This window comes from Watersipora subatra, chromosome 10, assembly GCF_963576615.1.
Source record: "Watersipora subatra chromosome 10, tzWatSuba1.1, whole genome shotgun sequence".
Classification (NCBI taxonomy): Eukaryota; Metazoa; Bryozoa; class Gymnolaemata; order Cheilostomatida; family Watersiporidae; genus Watersipora; species Watersipora subatra.
Window position 1 is genome coordinate 31,680,466 of NC_088717.1, and position 18,693 is coordinate 31,699,158.

Below are 18,693 nucleotides of genomic sequence, written 5' to 3' on the forward strand. Positions count from 1 at the left end.
AATCTGAAAACGTCTTGGCAGTCACATCACCTAAAACAAACAAACGAATTTCAAGTAATAGAAGGAAAATATTTATACTTTCTGATAAAAATTGTTAAAACATTACATGAGAGGTTCCTTAATTTACAACAAGCAATCAATGCTTTTGATTTATATATAGTTTGTATATGTACTGATAAATACAATAATACATGCACTTGTGACAGTGTTCTCATAACTTGAACGCTCTGATAACTCGAACACTTTATCTCAATCTCGTGAAGGTCGAGTTGGCTGAGTTTCACTGTATATTTATTTTGTAGCTCGATAACCTACTTTAAAAATCATACTTTACCACTAAATGTCAATTAGCGCTTGGACAATCGAATTTATTTCATACTTTACTTTTGAGAGTAATTTAGAAAATCGGTATTTAACTGCAGCCGTTATGGTCAGTTTTGATGTTCCAAAAAATCATCACAATAGATAGATAGGTAAGTAGGCAAGTAGGTCAATAGATAAGCAGATAAATAGGTAATAGAAAGATACGGCATCGTAACTGTTTCTATATTTCAAGTTTTTATTTCACTATAATTATTCAGATGTCGTTTTCTTTGTTAAAAACTGCTCAATAGATTGACTCAACTCCCATATTATTTATAAGAGTTAGTTTGAAGCGTAGTTATGTTCACCATCAATCACATCTAATAAAAACTTTTATAAAAGAATTTGTTAGTTCATATCAGTTGAAAACATCAATTTATCTAAATTTAACTAGTCATTTGTGGTACTAAACAGGCAACTCCAAATGTTAGAGGTAAAGTGTCATGAACTAGGTTAAACAGTTGCAATCCCAAGCCTGAAAACGCAAGTGTTTTTTTCAGATTTTTGTAAGTTTCTATTCCAAAAATATCCTTGCTAGGCTGCTGTCCATTGGTTGTGCAAATATGGCAGAAACAATGAACATCGTATCCTGAGTGCGCAGAGGTGTGCACTCAGAGGTGTGCACTCTGTGTAGCTACAATCGCCTAATTTTTCTATAAAAGTTTCAAGGAATGTTTCACTACCATATAGCAGCTGGTTCCATCATTTTTATACTGTTGTTGTTTCTCTTTACTTGTAGGCAACAGCTTGTTTCCATCTTGTCAGTATTCCTATTCCTTTCGTTTCATTGTTCCACATTTTTGTTGAATTATTTGTACAGTTTTTTGTTTGTTTATATATCTTGTATGATACTTACTCTCAATGCCATAGGTTAACGGTGTTAATACTATACCTTGTGAGCTATCGTCACACAACCCTATCACCCATCTTCAAGTTTGTCTGGTTGTAATATTTCTGTTTATCTATTGCAGCAACAAGAGGCACCTGTCGTCGATGACATTGGGAAGGAGTGTGTGCAGGCTTTGTATGACTACACAGAGAAGTCGCCTCGAGAGCTGAGCATGACCAAGGGTGATGTTTTGACTCTTCTTAACTCTGCCAACAAGGACTGGTGGAAAGTGGAGCTCAATGATAGACAAGGATTTGTACCTGCTGCTTATGTGAAAAAGGTATGATTTTCATCTCCGCAATAACATCACTGCTCTTGATGACATTTGTATTCAATCATTTGCATTCTTTTGGATTACGAATACACCTTCTCTTGTTTGAAACGCACAGCAAAATAATAATAATAATAACAATAACTCTTTCACTCCCAAATTAATGTCTTTACGCGGACATAATTACATACTTGGTAAAACTTAATATTTTACAAGGGTCCTTGTAAGTTCTCATAATTTTTAAACCACATCATTTGTAATAACTGTTTGTAACTGTTTGTAACTGTCACTGTTTTGACACCAAATTAATCAGCATAATATTCTTCAGCAGCTGATGCCACAAATGGGTTGCAAAATGAACTTTTTTTGGCCAATTTCACAACAAGTGTGAGCATGTTTGAGTCGGACGACTTATCAATATTATTACAGTTTATGGCATTATTACTGATAAAAATAAAATAATCATTTTCAGTAGTACTATTGTTCAATAAGAATCAAAGTCCATTGATCTACAATTAGTGAGACCTCTATTATTACCAACTATAAAAGTTGTTATGCTTATGACATGACTGGTCATTGCTAAAAAAATGTCGCGGTAAAAATCAAGTTTTTGCAAAGCGAAACTACGCTCAGTATGGGTTGTGAACTAGTTTTCTATTGGTTCAACGCATACGCAGATAATTGTTTTCTTTTATTTAAAGATGCAGTTGCGTCAAATTTGAGTTGATCTTAAAAGAAAGCATTTTTTTTCTATCAGTTGATATGTTGTTTGTTATGTTAGGCGATCTCATTGCCAAGATATTTGAAGATTAAAATCGAAAAAATCTGATCGCGGTAAAAACCCTCAGGCCAAAAAAACATGCTCAGACTTGCCCAAAATGATGTCATGCGTGATTTATCTGTCAATATATCTCGTATTCACATCGGCTATTTGCGATAAAAGTCTAGTCCTACGCGGCTCTATTGGCATATATTTTATTTTGTATTTGCTCATGTTGGTTAGAATAAAATTTTTAATCCCGCTACAAATGCATTATTATGAATGTTTCAAAGGCCTCAAATAACGAAAATTGAAAATTTGTCTTACTCACTTTCTCCAAATGCTGTGTAAACATTTGAGTACCGACTACCAATTCTACCGGTCTACGGTAATTCTGTCAAGCAAACTATGTAGAATAAGGTCTTTGTATCAGCGCAGTTCCGCCGCTACCCACACTAACTATATACAGCCTCCCAAAAGCCCCGCCCACATTATGTCCGTCGCTTATCCTTGGGGCAGGGCTGTATATCATTACCCACACAGAAAACTAATTTCTTATTACCGTAAATAAAATAAGCAAGCCGCGTCTTTGAAAAGAATATACATAGGGATAGAGTTTTAAGGATGAGAAGTCTGCTGCAAACTGGATTTGAACTCACATTCTCCAGTTCTGCGGACATCCATATACTGTATCCAATTCACTACAATATTCTGCAAATCATGTTTTGCATTATCTTCAACAATATTATTTTATTATATAATTTTTACAAGCAAAAAGATTTTCATCTCGGCATGAAGCTTTTATTAAAAATATTCATCAAGTCGTGGCCACTCACAAAGTTTTAGCTGATACAATAAGACAAATTCATCTACTGCAGCAAACTCAAACAAAACATCATGGTTTACGCGGCACACATTCAAGTCTCTCTTTCCCCTTTATGGCAGTGTCCACGCTGACAAAGCTGCTTCAGCTGGTGGGACGACATAAACATCCTGTAATCAGTAAAACAAATGCAATAAATATATGTCATTCATAGATACATGTATGTCATTCTAAAGCGTGTCTACTGAAAGCTTTCAAATTGGGAGTTTGATAGATTGCGAGTGTTATTTTAAAAACGGATAAATGTTTAACAAAGGCACAAGTACGCCAAGCCAACGACTCGAAGCTCTGGCTCTGGAAGTTAAAGATGTGCATTGATCAATCGATTTTCTTCACTTTCTACAAGTGAAAAGTGAACATCTAAAGTCAAATCATAAATCTAATTTACTAGAAATTCCACTGTCATACAGCCCACGATCAAAGTGAGAATGGAAAAAGAAAGGGTACTGTTGGTTGTTGAAAAAGTAGTTCTCAGCAGGAATTGACAGAGTATAGTGTAAATGAGACTTGTTTGAAATAGAAATGTTCTAGAAATAGCTTGAAAAGCTTGGTTTAATACAATAATAAATCACACCTAATCACACAAACAATCACACCTAATCTACTACTATCTCAAACTTGTTTTACATCGATAAAAAAATATTAATTTAAGCTGTAGGCCTAACCTATTGTAATGTATGTATGTATTTTACCAACAACGATAAGGAAATATGTTTATTATAATTATTATAACTCTGAAATGCAAAATTAGAAGTAAAATGGCAAGCTACTGTGTACTATACACAGTTTGAAAGTTGGTTGCGTTGAATGTAGAATGGTTTTGATAGCGATCTTTAACAGAAAGCAAGTATGAGCGTTCACACTTTTGAAAGTTTTCTGCAAACTGTAGCAACTAAAATAAACAATGTTCTTGTCATAAAGGGGTGTTGTAGTTCGGCCCTAGCTTGTACATAAGTTGTAAATATTTTCGGCTAACGTTTTAAATAATGAAACCTTCGGTGATTGGACAAAAACATAGGCTGATAAATTGTGTACCACAATTTCGTACCTGTAATTCGGCCTATGCCTCAAACGGTCTACGTTTATTACAGAAACCTTTGAATAAATTCGATTACAAGTAAACAATGCCATAGACTGGTGGAATGAGCACGGGTTTCTCGTGAAATGTGCACTGCTAAATAGTTCTACTATCTCTCGCACGGCTTTATTGGCGTATCGTAGGCCGGTCTTAACTTTTATTAAACCAAACTTTTCAAGCGTTTTGTGGTGATTTTCGTCCAAATTAATCTGTCTATTTGTGTATAATTCGATCAGATGGGTAAGTTTTAAGATAATGCCGACGGTTTACAAAGACTTGTAACATATTTAAATAGGTTTAAATGTGTTTTGTATCGTTATTATACTTTAACGACTTCACAAAACGATGGTTAAATTTGTTGATGAGATTTCAAAACAAGGGTTCGTCTCATTGTTGATAATTTTCGTAAGTTGTGTGCACATGCATTTATCATAAAAACTCCCACACTTCGCATCCGCTCATTTGGTCGTGGGACTAGATAAAACTGCCACAGAAAATTTGAAGCAAATGTAGCTAGGTGAACCGATAAAACATAAAACGATGATTGGTGATAGCAAAAAGTTATAATTTTATTAATTAGTACATGTATTAATGAGTACTAAAATATTACCTTTAGTATATTCATCAATCTAAGCCATTGTATTGCTAGATGCTATGGATTAAAGAGAAGCCGTCAAGAACTCACTGTACATACGTATCTTGCACGTGCAGGAAATCACATTTTAGCCTCAAACAGGGAAATGTAATCTGAATGTAAACTCAACAGGAAACTCTATAGGAGACTCAATGTGAAAGATAAATTTACCTCCATTCTCCGATCTTCCTCCGTAGAACTTTAACTACCTGATGCCCAGAAAACTCGGAGTCACCTTCGCAGTAACTTCACAGCAATTTTTACAATTGTTGTTCGCCAATAAAACATGTCAATCGAGTAATTCATCAAAGTAACGATGTTAATTAATTTAGTAAATGTGTCAGGATCACAGAAACTATGGTTAAGTCGGGATTATAATATTTAGAGTTATCTACACTAGCAGATGGAGTAAATTCTCACAGTTAATTTTCAAAAAGAATTTTGATTCTAGCTTACTTACAGCAGATTTTATGGTCAATATACCGAATGCACGTTTACCATTAGTGCGAAAACATAGTTCCTAGAAAACTGGTGTTAAAGTCTGAGAAACGAAAACTGATGCAAAATTTTGTTTACATTTCAAAACGTCATAGCAATCGATATTAAGAGGTTGTGATATTTATCTAGATTTCCGTCTTTGTATCCAAAACATTATGCTAAATTCAAAAATGTAAACAAATTTTAGCTGGTTGTCATAGAATTAGCTGTATATCTATAAAAAAATGTATTACTTAATTTTGCAGATATTAAAAACGGCTTGGAAGTGCCGCGATATTGAGCACAACCGTAGTATGATCAACAAAATCTTTAAAAAAATAATAGCAGTAACATATTGCACATCATCGGTCATTATATACTTCGATCTTGTAAATTCGAATAATTATTCTTATAATTAAATCTTAGAAAATCGAATAATTATTCTTATAATTAAATATTGTAATATTCTTATAAGAATTGTTAGGAATAGATCACGATCATTCACTTTCCTTTCACTGCTTTTGACATCAGTTGGAATACCAAAGTACTCATAATAAGTCTCCAAAATGTCAGAATTATCTTTCAAATTGGCAAAAAAGAAACGATTACGTTTTTCGGACGCCATTTGTCAGTACTTCCTGTTTAGCATAGCAACGATTTTAAGGTTTTTTTTCGAGGTTTAAAGACATTTATTATCTAAACTGACTTCAGATTCAGAAGGATCACTCTTTGATTGGTCCAGAGGCATGTGTTACAAATATCGTTACCAATATTATAATTTCAGTTAGTGTAACTTTAAAGTCGGATAACTCAACTTCGTGATTTGCGACTTAACCATGGTTTCTCTGACCGCGACCCAAATATCGATGTCCGTGGGATTTAATAATAGAGTAAAATCCCTAAATTTGAGATCACAGACAATGCGTTTTACGAGTGATAACATTCATTACGACTTATATAAAAATTTCGCGCTAATGATTGGCTAATGAAGCGACCTTATATTTATCGCTCATGGTTTCTTTTCAGATGTATTACTAGTGACGTCACGAAAGAAGCACCCGCTGGAACGTGAGCTTTTTAGAAGATGGCCTCATTCAAACGTATATTTCTCTGGACAGGGCTGGTCTACAAAGACAAAAATGGCATCAAATTGTAGCTGATGTTTTAGCCTTTTATGGGTCTTAATTTCATTAAATCGAATTTTTTGACGCAACCACATCTTTAAGTAGATACACCATAGACTAATTAAGTAACTGCTCACTAATCAGAAACGTTTTGTACAAAGCCTACTAAAACCTCACCACACTGCTCTTGGCTGTACACCAACGCTTTGCCGAGTTGTACTATGCGTCTCATGAGAGCGAAAGAGTTGAGGAAAAAGTTTTTCTCTTAAACGCTAGAAGTTTAGCTTCACATCTGGATTTGAGCTGTTCAATAGCGCAGTCTTCTCTCTCCCTCCCTCTCTCTCCCTCTCTCTCTCTCTCTCCCTCTCTCTCTCTCTCTACCAGTTGAGGCAGCAAGCTAAGGTCTTCCATTGACTTGTACTAAATGATTTTAGGTGGAGATGGGTCTTACAGATTCCCAGGCTAACCTCGCCGATGAATTTACTGTATCCGTCAAACAAAGGAGTGTAGAACAGCAGTACAAAGACCTTCTTGATCTTGGTAATGAGCGAACAGATAAGCTGGAGGAGTCTCGTAAAGCCTACTCTTTGGTGCGAGAGGCTGGTGAGCTTGGAAACTGGATTGTCGAGAAGGTATCCACGTTTGTCTCATTTGATGATGATAAGTCTGGTCGACCAGTATAAGCACTTTGTATCATTGCTTCTACTGTTACAGAGATTGTATATAGCAGTCTGTAATCGTACCTTATAATGTTTACTAGTACAGTATAACTAGTTAAATTGAATGAGTTACACAGAGTTACTTCATTCATGTAATCTTCAATGTTTGTTGGCAATGTGCTTTGGTGTGAGCCGTAATACTATTAAGTTTATTATTGAATACCGGCAGGTTATAGCAAAAGAAATTCAGCAATTTTCGTGACCTACTGGGTAGGTAGCTACCCACAACTATTGTGTAGCAATATATCAGAACGTCTAGGAGCAGTAGTTGTAACTGTATTGTATATATCTAGTAGCAGTAGTTATAATTGTATTGTATATATCTAGTAGCAGTACTTGTAATTGTATTGTATATATCTAGGAGCAGTAGTTGTAACTGTATTGTATATATCTAGTAGCAGTACTTGTAATTGTATATATCTAGGAGCAGTAGTTATAATTGTATTGTATATATCTAGTAGCAGTAGTTGTAACTGTATTGTATATATTTAGGAGCAGTAGTTATAACTGTATTGTATATATCTAGTAGCAGTAGTTGTAATTGTATATATCTAGGAGCAGTAGTTATAACTGTATTGTATATATCTAGTAGCAGTAGTTATAACTGTATTGTATATATCTAGGAGCAGTAGTTATAACTGTATTGTATATATCTAGTAGCAGTAGTTATAATTGTATTGTATATATCTAGTAGCAGTAGTTGTAATTGTATATATCTAGGAGCAGTAGTTATAATTGTATTGTATATATCTAGGAGCAGTAGTTATAATTGTATTGTATATATCTAGTAGCAGTAGTTATAATTGTATTGTATATATCTAGGAACAGTAGTTATAATTGTATTGTATATATCTAGGAGCAGTAGTTATAACTGTATTGTATATATCTAGGAGCAGTAGTTGTAACTGTATTGTATATATCTAGGAGCAGTAGTTATAATTGTATTGTATATATCTAGGAGCAGTAGTTATAATTGTATTGTATATATCTAGGAGCAGTAGTTGTAACTGTATTGTATATATCTAGTAGCAGTACTTGTAATTGTATATATCTAGGAGCAGTAGTTATAATTGTATTGTATATATCTAGGAGCAGTAGTTGTAACTGTATTGTATATATCTAGGAACAGTAGTTATAACTGTATTGTATATATCTAGTAGCAGTAGTTGTAATTGTATATATCTAGGAGCAGTAGTTATAACTGTATTGTATATATCTAGTAGCAGTAGTTATAACTGTATTGTATATATCTAGGAGCAGTAGTTATAACTGTATTGTATATATCTGTGAGCAGTAGTTATAACTGTATTGTATATATCTAGGAGCAGTAGTTATAACTGTATTGTATATATCTAGTAGCAGTAGTTGTAATTGTATTGTATATATCTAGGAGCAGTAGTTGTAATTGTATTGTATATATCTAGGAGCAGTAGTTGTAACTATATTGTATATATCTAGGAGCAGTAGTTATAATTGTATTGTATATATCTAGGAGCAGTAGTTATAACTGTATTGTATATATCTAGGAGCAGTAGTTGTAACTGTATTGTATATATCTAGGAGCAGTAGTTGTAATTGTATTGTATATATCTAGGAGCAGTAGTTATAATTGTATTGTATATATCTAGGAGCAGTAGTTATAACTGTATTGTATATATCTAGGAGCAGTAGTTATAATTGTATTGTATATATCTAGGAGCAGTAGTTATAACTGTATTGTATATATCTAGTAGCAGTAGTTATAATTGTATTGTATATATCTAGGAGCAGTAGTTATAATTGTATTGTATATATCTAGGAGCAGTAGTTATAACTGTATTGTATATATCTAGTAGCAGTAGTTATAATTGTATTGTATATATCTAGGAGCAGTAGTTGTAATTGTATTGTATATATCTAGGAGCAGTAGTTGTAATTGTATTGTATATATCTAGGAGCAGTAGTTATAATTGTATATATCTAGTAGCAGTAGTTGTAACTGTATTGTATATATCTAGGAGCAGTAGTTGTAATTGTATTGTATATATCTAGGAGCAGTAGTTATAACTGTATTGTATATATCTAGTAGCAGTAGTTGTAACTGTATTGTATATATCTAGGAGCAGTAGTTATAACTGTATTGTATATATCTAGTAGCAGTAGTTGTAACTGTATTGTATATATCTAGGAGCAGTAGTTATAACTGTATTGTATATATCTAGTAGCAGTAGTTATAATTGTATTGTATATATCTAGTAGCAGTAGTTGTAATTGTATTGTATATATCTAGGAGCAGTAGTTGTAACTATATTGTATATATTTAGTAGCAGTAGTTGTAATTATATTGTATATATCTAGGAGCAGTAGTTGTAACTGTATTGTATATATCTAGGAGCAGTAGTTATAATTGTATTGTATATATCTAGGAGCAGTAGTTATAATTGTATTGTATATATCTAGTAGCAGTAGTTGTAATTGTATTGTATATATCTAGGAGCAGTAGTTGTAACTATATTGTATATATTTAGTAGCAGTAGTTGTAATTATATTGTATATATCTAGGAGCAGTAGTTGTAACTGTATTGTATATATCTAGGAGCAGTAGTTATAATTGTATTGTATATATCTAGGAGCAGTAGTTATAATTGTATTGTATATATCTAGTAGCAGTAGTTGTAATTGTATTGTATATATCTAGGAGCAGTAGTTGTAATTGTATTGTATATATCTAGTAGCAGTAGTTGTAATTGTATTGTATATATCTAGGAGCAGTAGTTGTAACTATATTGTATATATTTAGTAGCAGTAGTTGTAATTGTATTGTATATATCTAGGAGCAGTAGTTGTAACTGTATTGTATATATCTAGGAGCAGTAGTTATAATTGTATTGTATATATCTAGGAGCAGTAGTTATAACTGTATTGTATATATCTAGGAGCAGTAGTTATAATTGTATTGTATATATCTAGGAGCAGTAGTTATAATTGTATTGTATATATCTAGGAGCAGTAGTTATAACTGTATTGTATATATCTAGGAGCAGTAGTTATAATTGTATTGTATATATCTAGGAGCAGTAGTTATAATTGTATTGTATATATCTAGGAGCAGTAGTTATAATTGTATTGTATATATCTAGTAGCAGTACTTGTAATTGTATTGTATATATCTAGTAGCAGTAGTTATAACTGTATTGTATATATCTAGTAGCAGTAGTTATAATTGTATTGTATATATCTAGTAGCAGTAGTTGTAATTGTATTGTATATATCTAGGAGCAGTAGTTGTAATTGTATTGTATATATCTAGGAGCAGTAGTTGTAACTGTATTGTATATATCTAGTAGCAGTAGTTATAATTGTATTGTATATATCTAGGAGCAGTAGTTATAATTGTATTGTATATATCTAGGAGCAGTAGTTATAATTGTATTGTATATATCTAGTAGCAGTACTTGTAATTGTATTGTATATATCTAGTAGCAGTAGTTATAACTGTATTGTATATATCTAGTAGCAGTAGTTATAATTGTATTGTATATATCTAGTAGCAGTAGTTGTAATTGTATTGTATATATCTAGGAGCAGTAGTTGTAATTGTATTGTATATATCTAGGAGCAGTAGTTGTAACTGTATTGTATATATCTAGTAGCAGTAGTTATAATTGTATTGTATATATCTAGGAGCAGTAGTTATAATTGTATTGTATATATCTAGGAGCAGTAGTTATAATTGTATTGTATATATCTAGGAGCAGTAGTTATAATTGTATTGTATATATCTAGGAGCAGTAGTTGTAACTGTATTGTATATATCTAGGAGCAGTAGTTGTAACTATATTGTACATATCTAGGAGCAGTAGTTGTAATTGTATTGTATATATCTAGGAGCAGTAGTTATAATTGTATTGTATATATCTAGGAGCAGTAGTTGTAATTGTATTGTATATATCTAGGAGCAGTAGTTATAACTGTATTGTATATATCTAGGAGCAGTAGTTGTAACTGTATTGTATATATCTAGGAGCAGTAGTTATAACTGTATTGTATATATCTAGGAGCAGTAGTTGTAATTATATTGTATATATCTAGTAGCAGTAGTTGTAATTGTATTGTATATATCTAGGAGCAGTAGTTGTAACTGTATTGTATATATCTAGTAGCAGTAGTTGTAATTGTATTGTATATATCTAGGAGCAGTAGTTGTAACTATATTGTATATATTTAGTAGCAGTAGTTGTAATTATATTGTATATATCTAGGAGCAGTAGTTATAACTGTATTGTATATATCTAGTAGCAGTAGTTGCAACTGTATTGTATATATCTAGTAGCAGTAGTTATAACTGTATTGTATATATCTAGTAGCAGTAGTTATAATTGTATTGTATATATCTAGTAGCAGTAGTTGTAATTGTATTGTATATATCTAGGAGCAGTAGTTGTAACTGTATTGTATATATCTAGGAGCAGTAGTTGTAATTGTATTGTATATATCTAGGAGCAGTAGTTGTAATTGTATTGTATATATCTAGGAGCAGTAGTTATAATTGTATTGTATATATCTAGGAGCAGTAGTTATAACTGTATTGTATATATCTAGTAGCAGTAGTTATAACTGTATTGTATATATCTAGTAGCAGTAGTTATAACTGTATTGTATATATCTAGTAGCAGTAGTTATAATTGTATTGTATATATCTAGGAGCAGTAGTTGTAATTGTATTGTATATATCTAGGAGCAGTAGTTATAATTGTATATATCTAGTAGCAGTAGTTGTAACTGTATTGTATATATCTAGGAGCAGTAGTTGTAACTGTATTGTATATATCTGTGAGCAGTAGTTATAACTGTATTGTATATATCTAGGAGCAGTAGTTATAATTGTATTGTATATATCTAGGAGCAGTAGTTATAATTGTATTGTATATATCTAGGAGCAGTAGTTATAATTGTATTGTATATATCTAGGAGCAGTAGTTATAATTGTATTGTATATATCTAGGAGCAGTAGTTGTAATTGTATTGTATATATCTAGGAGCAGTAGTTGTAATTGTATTGTATATATCTAGGAGCAGTAGTTGTAATTGTATTGTATATATCTAGGAGCAGTAGTTGTAATTATATTGTATATATCTAGGAGCAGTAGTTGTAACGTCTCGTAAGGTTTGCCACTGTCCATTTATAAGCTACCTAATCTTTTGTTCACTATACTATACTCCATCTATACTGCTATCATCCAATCCACCGCACCATCTTTACATGTTAAGCAACGTGTATTTGTTATGTCATTGTGTCACAGTTTGAAGTGGCCTGCATAGCTCCAGTTGTAAGTATCCTCTGACAGTCCGGTCTTTTGTACCTTTTGTACTGTAATCTTAGTGCCTGTTAGTTCATAGAACCGACCGTTTTGCTCTTGCACTTGTCATGGGATGGAGATCATATATTCTTCCGACTTGGCTCCAATAAAGCTTTAATGTTTGAGTCAACTCTCGATTATAAAATATCATGCACAGGCCACTGGGCCAAAATTAGTTTCATATATGGCCAAATGCTAATCAGACTGGCAGGTTGGCGGTTTTCTTTTTATATGTGCATGAACCCATTTGTAACATTTATTTTGGGTGTTCCTGTGCAGCTGTCTGAGAAGTCTCACCATTTGACTCATTTTCTATTGTATGGTGTTGTCCTGGTTATTGTTGCCAGTAGGCTATTCCTGAAGTACGAAATACACCACAGTCTGGCGCCAACCTACCTGTATATGTTCAAAGTTATAATAAATCAATTAGGTTTTGTTTTCCCTATGTATAGTGAATGTGGTGTCAGATTTGCAGTTGATGTGAAGTTTAAAATGAATTATTTTGCTTTAAACCATTTCCTACACGTGTAAATATGTCATCCATAACATTAAACGGGCAACCCCATGTGCCCACAGGAACAAGCAGCCATTCAGGAAGAGATGGTCGTGCCCGAAAATCTGGAACAGGTTGAGGCTCAGCAAAAGAAGTTTGATGACTTCAACAAGGATCTCTCTGTTCAGGAGACAAGAATCCAGGTTGGATTGAGCTGAAGAGATCTAGTCTATTGTGTTTGCGGTGGCTACTGCTCAAATTAAAATGGCTCTAGTTTGTTTCATGCATTTCGACTCAAATATATATCTCTTTATCATAATTGCCATGCTTGAAGGCCTTGAAGGGTCATATGGAGGGTGCTATCAGCCATCTGGGTAATATTAAGCCTTCTTTCAGGAGCTGAATGACTACGCTGCAAGATTGACTGCTGCCGGACAGCCAGAGGCAGCAGCCAAGATCCGTATGCAGATTGACGAGATGAATGAGAAGTGGTCTCAGCTGAAGAAGTGAGTATCTCGGGCTAAATATCTCGGGCTGCGTTTCCTGAGCTCAAATATTAAGCAGACAACTCGTTTCTTGCACTTGTTCTGTTTTTGTTGCCACAGTATCCAATTATTAATCTTCAAGTGAAACTTGCTAACAATGGTTGGAGTTTTATTATTCTTTATTTGGGAATTTAGTATGATTAGTCGTGCATAATATATATAAATTATCTGGCACATGGTAGGGTTAGTGGTGCATAATATATATAAATTATCTGGCATATGATATGGTTAGTGGTGCATAATATATATAAACTACCTGGCACATGGTATGGTTAGTGGTGCATAATATATATAAACTACCTGGCACATGGTATGGTTAGTGGTGCATAATATATATAAATTATCTGGCACATGATATGGTTAGTGGTGCATAATATATATAAACTATCTGGCACATGGTATGGTTAGTGGTGCATAATATATATAAATTATCTGGTACATGGTATGGTTAGTGGTGCATAATATATATAAACTATCTGGCACACGGTATGGTTAGTCGTGCATAATATATATAAATTATCTGGCACACGGTTTGGTTAGTGGTGCAAAATATATATAAATTATCTGGCACACGGTTTGGTTAGTGGTGCAAAATATATATAAATTATCTGGCACATGGTATGGTTAGTGGTGCAAAATATATATAAATTTTTAGGCACATGATATTACTAGTGGTACATAATATACATGTACTTGTTAAATGCTCGGCGTTGCCCGGGTGATGAAAAAGTCTAGACAGAAAACTTATTTTTGTTCAACATACACAACATTTACCATTCTAACTTTTAAACTACATATTATGAGAAAATATTTTAAGCAGTTCAAATGAATTAAGAAGAAAAGAAAACAGCTGTAAATGTTTTCAAGCTTTTTCAAACAACTACAACTTTTAAATTTTATATCATGAAAGAAGTTTTTTGTTGAAATAAATTAGGAAGAAAAATGAAATTGCAAATGTGTTTAAATGTAAATGTGAAATAATTAGCAAGTAATGGCTAAATATAATCTGTTTAGTTATGATTACAATAAAAAATTATTTAATAAATAAAGTAATAAAAAAAGTCTATTTTATTTATAAATAATTATAATTTAGTATAATTAAGTATAATTTATTTTTATTTAACATATAACAACATTTGCCACTCTAACTTTGTGGTTATGATCTGCAAGAAAATGTAACATTACAATGTACTACGTGCAGAGTTCTTACCTTTGAGACAGACGTGTAACCTAAACGCTGAATCTAACTTAAATGAATTTAGCTAGAACTAAACACATTCTTGAAGGAAGTTTTAGTATGTATTTTAGTAAACGTCAAACTTTGAACTAAAGTTTTATCACTTATTGTTTGTGAATCCGTTTTTACCATAACGCTGAACTGGAACTAAGGGGCATATCGTCATTTTTGTTATTCCGTCGTAATCAAGTACAACAATCACAAAAGTTTAATTTCAAGAGGAGTTATTGTTGATATCAAATGGCGAAAACAAATTCGCCCTAGTATGGTGAGGACAAACAAGCATCGTCTTTCATACTCAGCTGAAAAATATTTTTTTACCGAGGTATCGTAACCCATGGGCACAATGTATCAATTATCATGTCATTTAGCGTGTGCAATCAAGAAAAGAGTATACAATGTATGATAAGAGTGAGAGAACTCTAAGGACTGTGTAGCTCAGTGGTGAAATGCGTGGTTAAAAACTTGTGATTGCATTCTCCATGAGTTCAAGTCCAGTACGAAGCAAGCTTTTCATTCCAATAGTATAGCTGGTCAGACCAAAACACGGACAGACACTGAGATTTATATATAGGCCTATAGATGTAAGTTATCTGACACGGTATGATTACCAGAATGGGAAAATGTTGTTGCTAGAAGAAGATACATGCTAACATTGGCTCACATTGTTATTTGCAGGCAAAATGAAGAGAGGGCGAGTGCTTTGGCTACATCGCATGAGGTACAGAGGTTCTTCCGGGATGCTGATGAGACTGTCGACTGGATCACTGAGAAGGACTGCGCTCTCAACACAGAGATAGTCGGTAATGATTTACCAAGTGTGCAGCGACTGCAGCGTAAACATGATGGCTTAGAGAGGGACTTGCACGCCATTGAGGATAAGGTGCGAGGGTTTGCATTCCCAGTTAATATGCATCTAATAACAGCCTGCACAAATACCATAAAACCTTTATTTGACTGTCACCTTTATTTGACCGCCACCTTTATTTGACCGCCACCTTTATTTGACCGCCACCTTTATTTGACCGCCACCTTTATTTGACCGCCACCTTTATTTGACCGCCACCTTTATTTGACCGCCACCTTTATTTGACCGCCACCTTTATTTGACCGCCACCTTTATTTGACCGCCACCTTTATTTGACCGCCACCTTTATTTGACCGCCACCTTTATTTGACCGCCACCTTTATTTGACCGCCACCTTTATTTGACCGCCACCTTTATTTGACCGCCACCTTTATTTGACCGCCACCTTTATTTGACCGCCACCTTTATTTGACCGCCACCTTTATTTGACCGCCACCTTTATTTGACCGCCACCTTTATTTGACCGCCACCTTTATTTGACCGCCACTATGGGAGAAGGGTTGTAAAATAGAACGCCACCTCCATTTGACCGCCACATTGACATTTTTAATCTTTACGAACCCATAATAGCAAGTGATCAGTAGAAAAGTACCCTCAAAATCGTATTAATAATGAATCAATGTTTACATCAATAACAATTAATTCTCTTGTTGTCTAACTATAAGGCTTTTCGTTTTTTCTTGCTAAGTTTTTGAAAGTAACATAAAAATAATTAATAACTGTATCAGGTTATTAGTAGTTCCTTGTTTACCGCGGTCTTGATATTGCAAAGTATACTAAAACGCTTTATATATGAACGACTAGTTGTAGGGTAAAATTTCTGCTTAAAATTTTATCATTACAAGTATTTGTACGAAATGCAACGCTTAAAGGTTTTACACTTCTAAAAATCTGTTTTGACGCTAATCTTGACTGGTTCAGCAGCGCAGAAGAAGAGTTAAGGTCAGAAAACATTGTGGAAGGTATTGAACAACTAGAAGATGTTCGTTCCATCAAAAGCAACAATCAGAACGCAGCCGGTCGAGCAAACTATGCAAATATTTGTTTCAACATTTTTTTGTCTCTGCATGTATTATAAGTATTGTTTATTATTGTTTATGTTAAATTATTGTTTATGTGACTTGTTCATGAATATATATTTGTAGCATTTAATAGATTATTGTTATATAACTTTTAAATTTGCAGGGTCATAGCATATTATTTGATAGCATCATTGCAGTAATCGGATTTTACAATGGATCAACGCTCGTAACTCCTCTGCTATTGCATGTGAAAAGCTAGTTTTGGCTGCAAACTGTAGCAAACATATCAATGAAATTTTGTGCAACATTGTTAGATATTGTTATTAAACAAAAGTATGTCTTCAAATTTAGAATGAAATAAAAATTGGAAGCTCCAACAAATTGCAAAGTAGGACACAAGCTATAATATTTCCGCAGGTTAATTGCAAGCAATTGACCTGCGAGAATATTATATAGAATAGATATCAATTAGTAGAGATATTTCTCGGCTTCCCAATTAATATTTATTAAGAGTTCTTTGACACGTTGGAGCTAAGTTAGCAGATTTATCGCATCCAAAAGGTTTAAAGTCGCTCCATCGGAGAGGGAAAAATATAGGCGACATTCGCTTCGCCCATAAAAGGGTTAAATTCATCTTCTCAAAATTCTAACAAGCCATTTGAAAAGTACCAACGCCAGCCTCTATTTGAACGCCCTATCTATTTGATCGCCACTATAGAGGAAGAGATGAAAAATAGAGCGTCAGCGTTTGATTAGAGCTTTTACGGTATCTATCTGTTTTATAATCTTAGGTTATTTGTCAGTCTTGTGAAGCATTTTTCATATCCAGAATTCCTAAAAGGTGTTCACTATGTGTTCACCTACAAGATTTGTAAACATAGTTTTTAACTTCAGTCTTTATTGTGCCTATAGGTACAACAATTAGACACCGGTGCTCAAGAGCTCATCCGCAAGCATCCGGATCAGGAGGAAGCGATTCATACTAAGCTCAGTGAAATCACAGAGAACTGGACAGGCATAACTGACAAGGCAAATATTCGCAAGGCTAAACTTCTCGACTCCCATGACTATCAGAAATTCCTCTCTGAGTACAGGTCAGTGCGTAGCATACTCTTTGGCAGTCTCTTTGCACTATCTAGCACTGTAGTTATACTGTATGGTCAGTAAGTAGGCTGTGTCATATGGCCTATCTCGGATATAACTGTAGTTGTACTGTATGGTCACTAAGTAAGCTGTGTTATATGGCCTATCTCGGATATAACTGTAGTTATACTGTATGGTCAGTAAGTAAGCTGTGTCATATGGCATATCTCGGATATAACTGTAGTTGTACTGTATGGTCACTAAGTAAGCTGTGTCATATGGCCTATATATGAGATAACTGTAGTTATACTATATGGTCAGTAAGTAGGCTGTGTCATATGGCCTATCTCTGAGATAGCTGTAGTTATACTGTATGGTCAGTAAGTAGGCTATGTCATATGGCCTATCTTTGAGATAACTGTAGTTATACTGTATGGTCAGTAAGTAAGTTGTGTCATATGGCCTATCTCTGATATAACTAGTTATACTGTATGGTCAGTAAGTAAGCTGTGTCATATGGCCTATCTCTGATATAACTGTAGTTATACTGCATGGTCAGTAAGTAGGCTATGTCATATGGCCTATCTCTGAGATAACAATACTGACTCTGGCTCATCCTCTTGCTATTGCAGGGACCTGAAGGGCTGGATAAACACGATGACCATCCTTGTTAGCAATGATGAACTTGCTAAAGATGTAGTCGGTGCTGAAGCAGTGCTCGAGCGGCACCGAGTATGTTTCGCTTTTATTATTATTATAACTAAGTATATTAGTGGAGATAACGATCTATCACTTGGCTATGCTTGGCACTATTACACTTCACTTACTAATATGAAGGATCTCATTTTTGTTGTTCCAACCATTTGTTTGTGCAATTTAAGAAACTGGCAATTAATGCTAGTCTTGTC

The 18,693-nt window shown here is 33.7% G+C and overlaps 1 protein-coding gene across 2 annotated transcripts in view; it reads left to right on the forward strand.

Annotated features, from left to right (window-relative positions):
* The window catches only part of LOC137405923 (spectrin alpha chain-like), a 67,491-nt gene that overhangs the window by 23,530 nt on the left and 25,268 nt on the right, over positions 1-18,693 (forward strand). For both annotated transcript variants that reach the window (XM_068092392.1, XM_068092393.1), the window contains exons 19-26: positions 1,335-1,532; positions 6,914-7,111; positions 12,481-12,507; positions 13,114-13,233; positions 13,427-13,536; positions 15,491-15,695; positions 17,615-17,796; positions 18,418-18,517. In XM_068092392.1, coding sequence (XP_067948493.1) covers positions 1,335-1,532; positions 6,914-7,111; positions 12,481-12,507; positions 13,114-13,233; positions 13,427-13,536; positions 15,491-15,695; positions 17,615-17,796; positions 18,418-18,517 — 1,140 coding nt within the window. The remainder of the gene's footprint in view (positions 1-1,334; positions 1,533-6,913; positions 7,112-12,480; positions 12,508-13,113; positions 13,234-13,426; positions 13,537-15,490; positions 15,696-17,614; positions 17,797-18,417; positions 18,518-18,693) is intronic.